The 16,020-nt window shown below is 44.0% G+C and overlaps 1 protein-coding gene across 1 annotated transcript in view; it reads left to right on the forward strand.

Annotated features, from left to right (window-relative positions):
• KDM1B (lysine demethylase 1B) overlaps positions 1-16,020 on the forward strand; it is a 42,691-nt gene that overhangs the window by 20,246 nt on the left and 6,425 nt on the right. The window contains exons 11-20 of the mRNA XM_018039181.1: positions 1,872-2,048; positions 2,403-2,477; positions 4,670-4,807; positions 5,691-5,862; positions 8,576-8,703; positions 9,847-9,978; positions 10,550-10,624; positions 12,710-12,826; positions 13,790-13,915; positions 14,889-15,011. Coding sequence (XP_017894670.1) covers positions 1,872-2,048; positions 2,403-2,477; positions 4,670-4,807; positions 5,691-5,862; positions 8,576-8,703; positions 9,847-9,978; positions 10,550-10,624; positions 12,710-12,826; positions 13,790-13,915; positions 14,889-15,011 — 1,263 coding nt within the window. The remainder of the gene's footprint in view (positions 1-1,871; positions 2,049-2,402; positions 2,478-4,669; positions 4,808-5,690; positions 5,863-8,575; positions 8,704-9,846; positions 9,979-10,549; positions 10,625-12,709; positions 12,827-13,789; positions 13,916-14,888; positions 15,012-16,020) is intronic.

Genomic DNA, 16,020 nt, shown 5'->3' on the forward strand with positions numbered 1-16,020 from the left:
TGTATCTATTTAATACTCTAGCGGGAATATGGTTGCTTTTAAGGAGTCAGAAAAACAAACAAGGAGTCAGACTAAATATTTTTTTTTTTAAGTCATGAATACAAACACAGTTTTTAATCTTCTGCAGCAATCCAAGCCAACGTTGTACATGTTATTTCTTTCGTATTTTGAGCCTGTAGTCATCTTCCTGTGTTTGATCAGGTTCTCTTGGAGCTGGGGGTTGGGGACAAGTAGAAGAAAGGCCAGAGCGGGCACCTCCCCCCTGCGCCCCATGGCCCAAACCTGTTCTAACTTCACGACCCTGCGAGGAGGCCACCTTACTCTTGAATCTTTGAGATGAACCAACCCTTGCCAAAGCTTCTGGAGTAAACAAAGTCAGGGTCTTTTTTTTTTTTTTTCTGATAAGTTCCTAAGTCCGTTCCTCCTATATCTTATCAGTGATGAGAACCCAGCTTTTTCAGATCCCAGGGCCAGCAGCAGCCTGGGTTTCTATGATGGGCTTTGTTGTGTGGTTTACTGAGTCAGGAATATATTTGTGGTGTGCTCTGCACCCACACTCCCCGTATCAGTCATTCTCTGCGAGGGGAAACTTCGGTGATAAAACAGAGATTGCCGTGTGCCTCTTTTGTTCCTTTCTTTCTTCCTTCACCAGGCAGACCTCCCTTTGGTCTTACTATGTCTTAGTGATAAATGGTAGATTCCAGTTACCCTGGGAGCTTGTTTTTTCATTTGGTAGCTCAGATGGTAAAGAATTTGCCGCAGTTTAGGAGACCAGGGTTCGATCCCTGGGTTGGGAAGATCCCCTGGAGAAGAGAGTGGCAATCTACTCCAGTATTCTTGCCTGGAGAATTCCATGGACAGAGGAGCCTGGTGGGCTACAGTTCATGGAGTCGCCAAGAGTCGGACACAACTGAGCACTAACACCACACAAAACGTGCACGTGAGATTTATCATTTTTACCGTTTTAGCCATTGTAAAACGTGCAATTCAGTGGCCTTAAGTACATATACAGTGTTGTATAACCATCAGTTCTATGCAATTCCAGAACTTTTTCATTACTCCAAGAGGAAACCCCACACCCATTAAACAGTGACTCCCTACTCCCAGCTTCTGGCAACCCTAGCCTACTTTCTGGGCTTGCCTGGTAGCTCAGCTGGTAAAGAATCTGCCTGTGATGCAGGAGACCCTGGGTCAATTTCTAGGTCAGGAAGTTCCCCTGCAGAAGGGATAGGCTACCCACTGCAGTGTTCTTGGGCTTCCCTGATAGCTCAGATGGTTAAAGAATCCGTCTGCAGTGTGGGAGACCTGGGTTCGATCCCTGGGTTGGGAAGATCCCCTGGAGGAGGGCATGGCAATCCACTCCAGTATTCTTGCCCGGAGAAGCCCTTGAACACAGGAGCCTGGCAGGCTACAGTCCATGGGGTCACACAGAGTCGGACATGACTGAGCGACTAAGCACAGCACTGCCTACTTCCTGTCTCTGTAAAATCTGCCTATTGTGGGTGTTTCACATAAATGGAATCATGTAACATGTGGCCTTTGGTAACCAGCTTCTTTACTTAGCATGACGTTTTCAAGGTTCTTCCCTGTTGCAGCGTGTGTCCGTACTCCATTTCTTTTTATGACCAAATCGTATTCCGTGTATGGACAGACCACCTTTTGCTGTATACTGTCATCCACTGATGGACGCTTGGCTCATTCCTACCTTTTGGCAGTTCGAATAATGCTGCCGTGCGTTGAGCTCTTTCCAGTACGTAGATGGGAGTAGAACTGTTGGGTCATATGGTTCATTCTGTGTTTTCCCTTTTTGAGGAACCAAGGCTTGTTTTCGGTTAGTTAGTTTAACAATCTGGTTTTATTTCCAAACACAGGAAGCTCTTACTCCTCAGAAATGTATTCCTCACATCATCGTCCGGGGTCTCGTGCGCATTCGATGCGTTCAGGAGGTGGAGAGGATACTTTATTTTATGACGAGGAAAGGTCTCATCAACACAGGAGTGCTCAGCGTTGGCCCTGACCAGCATCTTCTGCCTAAAGATTACCACAACGTAGGTGACGGTAACTCTAGCAGCGCTGCTACCGACGGTCATGATACATGATTGTACGTTAATAATACAAGTAAAACTCACATTATCGCTGTAAAAGCTTTAGCGAGACTTTTGTAGATTTTGTGTTTCTTCAGGGGAAAGAATATAAATTACTGTTCTCCTTGACGGTAGAAAAGAGGAAAGGGTGGATGGCTTAGGACAAGTACTGATGTGTTCTTTAGGGAAATAACTTTCTGCAAATGGGACAGCAAAGAAATACAGATGAACTAACATTGCTTGGGAGTTGGCTCCTTCTAGTACGTTTTTTTTCATTGCTCTAATTGGATTTTTGTTTCTTTTTTTCTTTTCGTAAAGAAATCAGTCATCATTATTGGGGCTGGTCCAGCTGGATTAGCAGCTGCTAGGCAACTGCATAACTTTGGAATTAAGGTAAGACTTGGGGGACATGGAGGCAAAAACAGATGGTTAACTGCTCCTTTGGTCCAAATTTTCTAAGACTGGGAAACTAGTTCCTGATTTTAGCAAAGAATACCGCATACATTATAACGTCCGTGGGGTTGCAAGAATCGGACATGACTTAGCGACTAAACTACCATATTTGGGGTAGCCTTCTTCCCCAAGGAAAGATACTCTTTCTTATTTTCATATCAAAATGCATTTTATTTTTATTAATTTTAGAAATCCTTTATTTTCTGTGTGTGTTGGTTTCTGCCATACAATGATGAGTATGCCATAATTATACATATATATTCCCTCCCTCTTGACCTCCCTTCCCCCCACATCCCTAAGTCATCACAACGCACCTAACTGGGCTCCTTTTGTTATATAGCAGCTTCCCACTAGCTAGCTATATTCTTTCTTTTTATTTAGTGTGTTGCCTTATTCTACTTGTTAAAAATTAGCCAAAATAGAGTCGATTACAAAAAAATTGTGCAATTCAGTATCTAATTTCCTTTAGATTCATTCAAGTCTCCCAGATTTCTGGGACTTCCTAGGTCTGACTCATTTCTCCATTTTTTAAAAACTTGTTTTGCAGGGACTTTGGTTTTCCATTAAACCAAACGTGAAAATCAATTTGGTAGAATTGAATTAGTCTTTCTCCGTGCTCTGTGTGGCTAAAAGAATCAACATTTTTCACAGCATCTTCTCTGCTGGCAGAGTTTCAGAAATGAGAAAGTTTTCAGTGGTTATGCCTCAGAGGTTTTCCTTTTGGTGGAATGCAAGATCTATGTCTTGGATTCTATATATACTACTGACAAAAACGGGAGAATTTGAGTTGAGTTTATAGGAAGTGTGTTTGCATTTCAAATTATTGTCTAAGAGGTATTAAGCTGTGAGGTATTTTAATTGGCCATATGTATATTTCAGCAATAGATATTAGGACCAAGGTTTCTTACGTGTTTTTTGCTTGGGAAACTCACATTATCTTACGGGAAAGTTATTCCTGAAAAAAAAACTGTATGTATACATATGTATTTATATGTATAACTGAATCACTTTGTGGTACACCAGAAGCATTGTAAGTCAACTATATTTTGATTAAAAAAAAAGTTATTTCTAGCCAAACTCGGGGGAGGAGGAAATTTCTTTAACATTCAGCCTTCCTCTTATAAATGAAAAAAGAAACTGGAAATGGATGGTTCTAGGGTCATCTGAAGTCAGAAAGAAGGTGGAGAGTCAGGAGTTGTAGCCTTTTCTAGTTGGAGAAAATAAGGAATTTAGGTCCAAGGAAGAAGAATATTCAGGGGACCTCTGTTGTTCTCCCCTTTCTCTGGGGAAACCACCCCTCCTGGTTAGGAAATAGATTCCTCTGAATAACCTCAGAGATGCTTAGCTCGGGGAGCCTCCTGGAGCCATCTGAAGGAGTGCTCCTAGGGCTCCAGAAGTGAAAGGACTGCTTTTGGACCGAAGAGGCTTCCCATTTTCAGCTTCTACAACCAAGGGCAGAGTCACTCTTTGAGGCACAGGGCTGTCCACTGGAGAGCAGCTCCCCCGCCTCCAGCATCAGAAATTTGGAGGAGATAAAGTAATCTGGCTGTGGGACCAGTCTGTGCTGGCCAAGCCCCTGGGGTCATGCATAGAATCACATGTGATTTTTTTTTTTGGTCTGTTTCTGTTTTGCAGATACGTTCATTTGTGTCATAGATCCCATGTATAAGTGATATCATGGGGTATTTGTCTTTCTCTTTCTGACTGACTTCACTTAGTATGATCATCTCTGGGTCCATCCATGCTGCTGCGAATGGCATTATTTTGTTCTTTTTTGTGGCTGTATGTGTGTGTGTGTGTGTGTGTACATATACACACACTGCATCTTCTTTTTCCATTCATCTGTCGAAGGCCACTTAGGCTGTTTCCACATCTGGGCTATTGTGAATAGTGCTGCTACGGACATGGGGATGCGTGTATCTTTTTGAATTACAATTTTGTCCAGAGAGACGCCCAGGAATGGAATTGCTGGATCCTTGACACACTGCCTTCTTTTTAAAGTCGTTTTTCTAATAATATGATAATATATTAACTAGATGCAAAACTCATCTTACTGTGTCACTTCACCTTTGTACTGCATTTGGGATGACTGTTCCATCTTCTTCAGCTTCTCCGATTGTCTGTCTTTTTAGGTGACTGTCCTGGAGGCCAAAGACAGAATCGGAGGCCGAGTATGGGATGATAAGTCTTTCACAGGCGTTACGGTGGGACGAGGAGCCCAGATTGTCAACGGCTGTGTTAACAACCCAGTAGCACTCATGTGTGAACAAGTGAGTTTCTTCAAGATTTGTACTGTAGGTGAACAAAAGATGGTCTCAGTTTGCTTGTGTGCAGTATTAATATGCCTCTAGATAACATGCAATAAACCCAGAATGATTTGTTGCCCCTCATCCCCTCTGAAAAGTAAATAAGAACAAGTACAGTTCTTCCTTTCTCCGAAGGTGGAACTGGAAGACTTCATCCCCCCTCCCCGGCCTCGGTCTGTAATTATATTTGTGTTAATTTGCAGGCCACTTAATTAGCTTATTGCTGTAGGGTTGCCAGATTAAGCAAACAAAAATACAGAATGCCAATTTAAATTTGACTTTCAGATAAACACCAATAATTTTTTTGATATAAGTATGTCCCAGTATCACATGGAATATTTTGTATGCACTATCTGGGACCTATTTATACTTAAAAAAAAAAGTATTCATTGTTTATCTGAGAATTAATTGGGCTTCCTGTCTCTCGTTGGGCAACCCTACCTGATTTCTTTGAAGACCAAAGCTTTTTGTGAACTATTGATTGACGGTCAGTTCAGCCTCAGCTTCTGTGAGTGTCTGTGCGTTTGTGTGCTCTTTCCCGTGAGACTCCACAGAGGAGAGGGGGTGTCAGAGCAGGGAGGGGCGGTGTGCAGCACTGGCGTCTGAAGCACGGATAAATCTTGGTGGAGGGCATGGCCTGGAAGCTGTTGTTGGCACCCTTCCATTCTCCGGTGCCATGCTGGTTTTTCACTGCCTGCCTTTGCGGCCATGCCCTGATCAGCCTGTATTTTTGAGAGATCCTGACTGACCCTTTGCTCCACAAGAGCTCTGTCTGATTGCAGCTTAGAACCTGTACCTATTTTTTCCAGGGAAAACTTTTCACCTTCTTATTCTTATTATTTTGAAGCTTGGCATCAGCATGCATAAGTTTGGAGAAAGATGTGACTTAATTCAGGAAGGTGGAAGAATAACTGACCCCACTATTGACAAGCGCATGGATTTTCATTTTAATGCTCTCTTGGATGTGGTCTCTGAGTGGAGGAAGGATAAGACTCAGCTCCAAGATGTCCCTTTAGGAGGTATGGGGAGAATGGTGTTCTGATTGTTCCATCTGAGTCTCATTCTAACCTAAGCTTGATCAGCGGTAGCATCATTCATCCATGAGCCTGGGTGGACCCAATGAGAACAGACTTTCGGAGCATCCCTTTTGGACTGGCCATTCCACAAAGGGGAGCAAAACTGCCTCAGGGACCTTTAGATATGTGTGTGTGTGCACACACACACACACACACAGCTTACTTCACACCATAGCCAATGTTTTTAAAAAATCACATAAATGTTTAATTTTCAGTTTCCCAGAAGAGCTTGCTTTTAAGAAAGCATGTGATAAGCTCTATGTGAATAACTAGCCACCATATAACGACTTTTCTAGATAAGAGTTTCGATGTGCCAGGATTTCTTTTCCTTTTTCAGACAGAAGGTTAAGATTTTTTTAATGTATATATATTTTGTTTAAGAATGCAAGACTCTGTACTATAATTTAAGAATTTTAATTCAAAACTTTTAGGCTTTGGTACCAAATGGACCATATTCATCGCAACCCTCTAGAAAACCTAACAGTAACAGTTCATTTCCCTGAGGGCACCAGCTGAGATCTTACTGTATTGCTTCTTAAATTGATATTTATTTAACCTATGATTTCATGACCTGAATGTATTCATTTGTTATTCTCGGAGCATAGTGGAGTCACTTACACTGTAAGCATTTTAACTCAACTGTCAGGGTGTTAATTGGTTTCAACTTTGTGTTTCTGTGTGCGGGTTCTGGCATACGCTCCATCTCTGTTTGGGGTAAATTTCTCAGCAGGGATTGTCTGTCTCTTCTTTTAATCCTCTCATCCCACCCCACCCCCATGACCTTAATTCTTCACCTCTGAGACCGACCCACTTTCTAACCGCCCTTAGTAAAAGTGTTGACAGACAAACCATAACAGAACATTTTTAGAAACATCCTGGGTTTGACTGGGATCATTTAGCCAAATGTGGCAGTGTCCAGACCAAGTGGCAAGTTGTTGAATTTTCTGGAAGACAGCGACTAGGCAGACTTGCAGGATGTTCTCAGAATTTGCTTAGTGTTTGTGTGATAGTTGCTGGGCGGCGTTCTCTTTACAGCTCTTGCAGGATCATCGTCTACAGAAATTAATAATGTTGTTTTGGCTTTACTTAAAACAAGTTATTAAGGGAGGACCAACCATATTTACTCTATAAGTAGTTGTTTTATCATAGTGATATATTTTTTTGAAAAGCTTTAGTAATAATGCCCCCATCTCTACATGAGGTTACATTAGAGCCTGCCTAGTGGTTTCTCAGCTGTCGAGCTCTCACCTTATTAGATTTAGCTCAAAAGACAAAAGTATAAGTAGTTAGAAGTTAGAGTGAATTTCACAAAGCAAATGGACTAAAGCTTTAAAATGTTATTTACGTAGAAATCACATTAAGGCTTCTCTCAGCCTGCTTCTGCTTTAATTTTATGTACTATTTTAGCAATCTTGATGTTTCCCACACCTTTACGAAACCTAAAGAAAAACAGAAACTGCATAGCGGGAGACAAGGATGGTATTGGTATGAGAAGGTCCTGAAAGTGGAAAAAACCCAGAGGTCTAGGAACAAGAGCGCAGCACAGAGATGCCGTGGATATCTCCGTACAGCAGTCTAGCATAAGAATGGAACGTATTAATGAGAACCTTCAGTTGTCGAAAAAAAAGTTAACTGGTACCCAGTTCTGTTTCTAGTCAAGCATGTGCAGAATACCTTATAGAAGCTTTGAGTCTGCCGTGTCTCCGTCGGATGGTTGTCATCACTGGGAACATTATAAAGAAGTCATTTTTGCTGAGATATTTGTCAGGCACAAGCCTTTTCCCCCTCCACCTCCCCACAAAAGGAATCTAAGATAATCATCGGAATGATAACACCAGGATGTGTATATGTAGTTGAAAGTTCTAGTTGAATGGGATAGATAAGTGCTGGGTGTTGATAACCAAGGGAGCGATTCCTGAGGCTGGTAGTGACCAGGTGGTGCTAGTCTATAAAGGATGGATGGGACCGAGGTACGGGGGGGAGGGCATTCCAAGAAGAAGCATGGTAGTAGCAGATGTTGCCGGGTTGGCATTTACCAGGAAAAGATTGAGTGAGTGGGCAGGTGGGGTTTGCTGTCTTTGGAAAGGCTAAAAATGTGTTCACACTGTCTGGCTGTGGGTTTTGGAATTTATTACATAGGCAATGGAGAACCGGTAATTAAAGGTGTTGAGCCGGAGAGTTACCTTCGTGAAAGTCCATGGTGGAATATTTGGAATGTTTGTGAGAGACGATAGCCAGTTGTCAGTCTATGATAAATCTTTTGGTCAAGGAGAGCTGTTAAAGAACTTGACTTTAAGGTGGTTCAGTAGGAGCGGAAAGGGAATGGGAATTCTCTGTCTGTATTTATATATACAGACAGGAGGTTACTTCTCCTTTATCTCAAGCAAAGGAAAAAATTGGTTCTCCACTAAGCAAAAATGAAACAGGGTTGAAGACATAGGACCCTCATAGCTTCATTCCCCATTAAGATAGCTTTTCTTTCCTGAGAGAAACCAACCTTGTCAAGACATTGACCCTTTCCCCCGGGACCACCTGGGAAAGATCTTCCAAAGTTTGAGGCCTTGCGGGTTGAAGGAGGTGGAGCACAAAGGATAAGGAATTGGACCATAATATCCAAATTTTTTTTTTTTTCTGCTTTGCTCCATTCCCATTGCAGAAAAGATAGAGGAGATCTACAAAGCTTTTATCAAAGAGTCTGGAATCCAGTTCAGTGAGCTGGAGGAGCAGGTGCTTCAGTTCCATCTCAGTAACCTGGAATATGCCTGTGGCAGCAACCTCCATCAGGTGGGCTTTGAACATGCTTGTTTCTCTGTGTGTGTGTTTCCATATTGAAATGTTGAGCCCATGATGGTCTGGATAATGGGGATCAATGGGTCTGCTGCTTAAAAGTCCCAGAACCACAGCTTTAGAGTATACAAATCCCATGGTGGTTTTGAAACAAATTCTTTAAAGCAGGAGACGTTTTAAAGAAGCATTATTTCTGCAAAGCATTATTTCTGTGAAGATGCTCACGCTATAAACCTGAATACAGGAAGGCTGTTGTGCTGAGGGGCAGGGGTCACAGGCTTGTGTCTGTCCACTGCCCTCTTCAGGGGGCCCTCAAGGCGTGCCTGTGCAACTGGGAGCTGAAAACACTGCTCTTAAGAAGCCAGAATAGAGCATCTTTGCAATTAGGATCTGTTTGTCTTGCTAAAATAAATTTAAAATTGCCTAGGTCAGGAAAATCCCCTAGAGAAGGAAATGGCTACCCATTCCAGTGTTCTTGCCTGGAGAGTTACATGGAGCCTGACGGGTGACAGTCCAGGGCATTGCAAAGAGTTGAACACGACTGAACAACTAACTTTCACTTTTCAATTCATGTCACCAGCTCTGATCTTGCAACTTGGATATGCTGCACGTTGAATCATGGTTCTGTGGATGATCCCCGACTTAATTATCCTCTTTGGTAGGGGTGGGGGAGGGACAACAACTAACGTTGCATTCGGTGATTCTTTGCAATTGGAATAACACTTCTCTAAAATCATGCTGCATTTCAGCTTCTATGGAATTTCCATGTCGAAGACATCTAGGTGGCATATTTCTATATGGAGTTGATCAGATGCGGGTCTCCTCTCATAGAATTCTCCTTTTCCAGTGTTGTTGATGTATAATACATCTTTTTGTCAGGGAGTGGTACCCATGGCCAAATCATATCTACATTTTGTTCTAAAATAAGCTTTCCTGTGTATTACTGAGAAATTTCCTTCACCTGGCGCAGTACCCACCTGGCTGTAGCTGCTCGTCCATCACCCCCACTCCCTTCCTGTTTCACCCTCTGTCCCCCTGCCTGGGATGGCTTTCCCCACCCTGGGCTCCTCTTCTTGTCCCTTAGGTGCAGCCGCAGTCTCCACCATCTCTTGTTTTCCAACCTCTCCTGGTGTTTCCCAGGTGTCTGCTCGCTCCTGGGACCACAATGAATTCTTTGCCCAGTTTGCCGGTGACCACACCCTCCTCACTCCCGGATACTCCGTCATCTTAGAAAAACTGGCTGAGGGACTGGACATCCGGCTCAGGTCTCCGGTGAGTGTCCACGGCGGTGGGTGGCTCAGGTTTGGTGGCGTTTGGGATTTGTAGACAGCAGACAGGCGCCTGCTTTGATGTTCAGCCAGTGTCTGCAGGTACTTTTTGATACTATGATCAGTTGCACTATCCTTGTCGATTAGGTCGCTGCTGTTGTTGGAAACAATAGTGACTGAGATGCACTTTTATTAATAATCAAGCGTTCGGGTTGCTCACCGCCTCCCTGATCCAGTGCGGTTCTTTTCACACTTAAATTTTCCCTTCAAATATACATTTCTATGAAATCATGTACGTGGTTATAATCATAGAGGCAATTACATATATATGTCTGTGTTTCACCTTACACGATGTTATAAAGATTTTTGCATATTCTGACATAGTGTTTATAAATTTTAATGACTGAGTGAGAGTTCCCTGGAGGAAGCGATAACTGTTTAGTTCTTCAAATGCCAGGAAGTAGTTCCCCATAGCCTGGGAAATGTAAACTCCCATCCTCAAAGAATTGGAGAGGACCCCAGATCGTGTGGTTCCATCCCTCGTTATGTTTTCCATAATTGCTTTTCTTGAGCAGGTACAGAGTATTGACTATTCTGGAGATGAAGTGCAAGTTGCCACTGCCGATGGAACAGTGTGTACAGCGCAGAAGGTAAGCGCTGTGCTTCCACTGGGTGCTGCCAGGGGCCTGGGAGTGAGGGAGACCAGGCTTTTCCACCAAGCAGTTTGCCTTTAGCCATCTCCCTGGAACCTTATTTGACCTCTGAAGAATTCTGTATCTCCACTAGTTGTGTGTAGTTGTACAAAGCGGATTTAATTATTTGACCAGCATATAGATTCATGGGAGATGGAATTCTGGGTAGTGCTGCATTAGTTTTGAGAGTTGAACAAGGAAAGAAATTCTTTGGCCAAATAAGTTTGTAAAGTAGGATATATGAGTCTGTGTTTCGGGTTAAATAAGAGCATATTAAAGGCTCTGAGAAGTCCTGCGTTTGAGCAACCTGTTTTCCTCTGTTTAATTCAGTGGTTTCTAAGTGGGCGGTGTCTTTGTTTTTGTACCACAGAACCTTTTTTCAGATCGAGAACACTCTGTGTTTTTATCTTGAAACTGGCAGAAGTACTTTTACATCATTTGAATTTTTTGTAAACAGCTTTAGTAGGCAGACTGTGAAAGGTGCTGTAATGTGATATATGAAACACATTGAGATTTCTGTAGTGTTAGAAAACAAAGTTTTGAGGGTGGAGGGGGCTTAATAAACCACATCGATCTATTTAATTATGTCTGAAGTGTTAACCAAAAACCGATGAACTGTCACCAGTTCCTAGACTAGCTGTGTTTTATGCTTTTCAGTTAACTAAAAATATTTCATAGTCCTTGGTATTCACACAGAAATGATGGTTTGCATGTCAAATGGGAAAGATGGGGTAGTGTATAATTCCGGGGGGGATGGATAATTCCTCATATTGTTCCTGCCATTAACTAGCTAAGTCGTGAGTATTGGTCATATAGACTTTGGACTAGCAGTAGTTCTCAGCCCTGGCTGCACCTCTGAATCACCTGTGGTGCTGGTTTAGTCACTAAGTCATGTCCGACTCTTTGCAACCCCATGGACTGTAACCCACAAGGCTCCTCTGTCCATGGGATTTTCCAGGCAAGAATACTGGAGTGGGTTGCCATTTCCTTCTCTGGGTAGAATCACCTGGGAGGTGCTTAACAAGAAAGGTTACAGAGCCCCACCCTACATAGGTTCTTGCTGAACTGGTCTGGTCATGTTTTTAAAGCTTCCCAAGTAATTCCAACATGTGACCAGAGTTGAAAACTACTTGTCAGTAGCATCCGTATTTGTGATTCCCCAGGTGAGAATCAGGCCAATATCTAATATTCCTCCTAATGGTAAAGAAAAATTTTTAAATACTACCTTATAAAATTGTAGGCTTCTCTTGTGGCTGAAGCTGAAACTCCAATACTTTGGCCACCTCATGCGAAGAATTGACTCATTGGAAAAGCCCCTGATGCTGGGAGGGATTGGGGGCAGGAGGAAAAGGGGACGACAGAGGATGAGATGGCTGGATGGCTTCACCGACTCTATGGACATGAGTTTGGGTGAACTCCGGGAGTTGGTGATAGACAGGGAGGCCTGGCGTGCTGCAATTCATGGAGTTGTAAAGAGTCGGACACGACTGAGCGACTGAACTGAATTGAACTGAATCTGTGGTAGAGATGGTAGAGAGTCTGCCTGCAATGCAGGAGACCTGGGTTTAATCCCTGGGTCGGGAAGATCCCCTGGAGAAGGGCATGACAACCCACTCCAGTATTCTTGTCTAGAGAATCCCATGGACAGAGAAGCCTGGTGGGCTACAGTCAATGGGGTCACATAGACTCAGACCTGACTGAGTGACTGACACTCACAGGCCTTATAAAATTGCAAGTCAGCTCGTGGTTCAGGACAACATGCTAGGTGCGCTAACCCTGCTGCGTCACCCTCTGCCTGACCCTGACCCGGCCCATTTGCTCTTTTTCTTTGTATTCTGGCTTTTAGAGAAATTAGAGTGGAGTTTCAGGCTGTGATTCAAAAAGCCTGCTCTGAAATGATGAAAGCAGGTATTTTTAGTAGTCAGCACGCATCACACAGTTTCAATTGGAAGTTACCCCAGCTTATAAGTGAAAGATTTCCAGCCCTACAGAGTACATTGATAAACACTTGACAAAATGTAAACGGTTCATTATTTCCCACAGGTGTTAGTCACTGTGCCACTGGCTTTACTGCAGAAAGGTGCCATTCAGTTTAATCCACCGTTGTCAGACAAGAAGATGAAGGCCATCAACAGCTTAGGAGCAGGCATCATTGAAAAGGTGACTGAATTACTTAAGCCTGGCAACTAGAGAGATGAGTATCAGATGACAGGGATCCCCAAACTTCTGGTATTGGGAAATAGGTGATTTTTGAATCCACATCACATTCGAAGACTTCCTTTTCCTTTGAGTAATTGTTCCTGAAGAATACAGAAGGATAGCATCAAAACAAAAAGAGCAGAGCGGACAGAGCTCTGCAAGTTTTGATTCAGAAGAAAGACTTTTCATTATTCAGGGTTTGAACTGGGAATATAAATAAGCAATTCTTTTTTTTTTTTTTCCTGCTTTCCATATCTACCCTTCACTAGTAGTGGTTGTAATAGTAGTTTAGTTGCTAAGTCATGTCCGACTCTTGCCACCCCCATGGACTATAGCCTACCAGACTTCTCTGTCCGTGGGATTCTCCAGGCAAGAATACTGGAGTGGGTTGCCATTTCCTTCTCCAGGAGATCTTCCTGACCAAGGGATCAGATCCGGGTCTCTTGCACTACAGGCAGATTCTTTACCAGCTGAGCTACCAGGGAACCCCTCATACCCTTCACTAATTAGCCCCAGTGAGGAGAGTGTTTTACTTCCTTTGCCTTGAAAAACTGCTTTAGCAGAATCTGCCAGTGCTGCAGTAGGTAGCAACAGACCTATGAGTAGTAAGACTTTTATCTCCTGAACATAAGCTTCAAGACTAAGTCTCAGCAGTACTCCACATCTTCAGATTAGCCTAGAGGTTGTCAGTGGGTCCCACCATTATCTGTGGGAAGACAGGACTGAATGGCATTAAAAAACAGATGTTCACAGAGAGAACAAAGGATAGAAGAATGGAAAGGGAGTATGTCTGAGTTTTTTGGAACATCTGTTTTTTTTTTTTAAACATAAGTATTTAAGAGCTATGGGTGGCTTCTTAGAGACTGCCACACTTTTGATTTCAGTGAACTCTTAATAACCACCTTTCTCTTGCTTGCTTTCCAGATTGCCTTGCAATTTCCTTACAGGTTTTGGGACAGTAAAGTTCAAGGGGCTGACTTTTTTGGTCACGTTCCTCCTAGTGCCAGCAAGCGAGGGCTTTTTGCCGTGTTCTATGATATGGATCCCCAGGTAAAGTCATGGGTGTTAGAACATGGTTTGAATTCCCTTGTTAACAGTTTAGAATTTGGTTTGGTAATTACTCCCGTGTCAAGCCCAGGAACTAATAGACATTGTGGATACTCTGGATGTCTGTTTGTATGCTGGGGGGACACTTGGAGGGCATGCTTCCCTGTAGGAAAGGAGCCCCTGTGTCTCTCATATTTTCTTAAAGTACTAATGTTGGTCCCTGGGAAATGAATTCGTTGCCATGGAAGTGGAGGAATTCTTCCAGATTCCTCTTAGGGTGAGTTGGTGATAGCACAGTAATGAATGGTACTTGAAATATACTCCCCAAGGGTCCTCTGAGGGGAGAGGGGCAGGTATGATTGGCCCACATGAGGGCGGGTCTGGGGTTCACTAGACGTGATTGGTTGGGGGACGAGGACCAAGGAGAGGACCACCTGGGCTAGAAAGTGATGGTTGTGCTGATGTCCTGCCAAAGCCTCACAGTTGTTTTCCCTCCGGCGCATTTGTCCCAAGACAATTTATCTTCAAAGGTTCCACATGGGAGCCAAGAGCAGAATGTCCTTATTGTTCAAGAAGGGCTCTTCCCGCCCCCCCCCCCATTATTTTATGTCCAGAGTTCCCTTCTCAATCTCATTCCATTTCTTCTAAAACAAGTTCTTAGAAGGGAAAAGCCAAGAGAACCCAGGGGTTTGATATGTACATGACTTCTGGAGTTTTTCCAGCAGGGAACAATAAAATGCGTAGATGAAGGTGGGTGGCCTGGGCCACAAGACAGTAGGAAATGACGACCTGTGTCCTGTGAGGATGAGGGCCACGTCTGTTGCGTTGGCCAAAAGGTCATTCGGGTTTTTGCATGAGATCGGCTGAAAACACCCGAACGAACTTTTTGGCCAACCCAGTGCTTAGACCCGCGCGTCTGGAGACTCGGGCCCCCAAAGCCCGGCCTGTAAAGTGCTTTTCCCTGTCACGTGTCCAGAAGCAGCACAGCGTGCTGATGTCGGTGATCGCAGGGGAGGCGGTGGCGGCCGTCCGGAGCCTGGAGGACAAGCAGGTGCTGCAGCAGTGCATGGCCACCCTGCGCGAGCTCTTCAAGGAGCAGGTCAGACACACACCCTTTGAAAAGAGAAAAACACACTTGCCGCTGACTTCCTGTGCTCTTCAGAGTGGCGTGGGCCCCAAAAAATCCGTTCCTACTGAGTACGAAGGGGCTCAGGGCAATGGGCCACAGTCTTCCTCTCTCTTTTAATATCCAAGTGTTAGTTGCTTGGCTGTGTCCAACCCTTTGCAACTCCATGGACTGTAGCCCGCTAGGCTCCTCTGTCTATGGAATTTTCCAGGCAAGAATACTGGAATGGGTTGCTGTGCCCTCCTCCAGGGGATCTTCCTGACCCAGGGATTGAACCTGGGTCTCCCACATTGCAGGCAGGTTCTTTACCATCTGTCTGAGTCACCAGGGAAGCCCCAACTTTCCTCTTAAGCATTAGTTTACTCGGGCCACCATGACAGACTGCCCCAGACTGGGTAGTCCAAGCAACAAAAATTCACTGTCTCACAATTAAGGAGGCTAGACACCAGATTGAGGGGTTGGGGTGGGGGGTCGTTTTTCCCGAGGCCTCCCTCCTTGGCTCACAGAAGGCTGCTTCCCCCGTGTCCTTGCGTGGTCTCGCCTCTATGTTGTCTGTGTTCAAATCCTCTCTCCTTAGAAGGGCACTTGGCATCCTGGATCAAGGCCCACCTGAATGACCTCATCAAAGTCCTTACCATTGACTTAGCTCATCAAACTCCTATCTCAAATAGACTTGCCTTCTGAGGTCCTGCGGGTTAGGGTTTCATCATCTGAATTTGAGTAGGGGACACAGTGAAGCTTATAATAGTACCCCATTCCTCCTCTTACACTCTCTTCCTTTTTTTCCTTCACATCATGCACATCCCCTTTCTCTCCTCAAGAGGGAAAAGACTCAGCATTTTCCAGAGATCCTATATTTGGGTATCCTGTTCCCAAACCCTCACAAGCTTTGACAGCAGTTTTCCATTCAAAGGGACCTTGTCCAGAATTTTCTTGCACCCCCCCCTCACTGCTAGTCTCTTTCCCTTTTCTCCAAGAAGCT

The sequence above is a fragment of the Capra hircus genome, chromosome 23 (assembly GCF_001704415.2).
Source record: "Capra hircus breed San Clemente chromosome 23, ASM170441v1, whole genome shotgun sequence".
NCBI lineage: Eukaryota > Metazoa > Chordata > Mammalia > Artiodactyla > Bovidae > Capra > Capra hircus.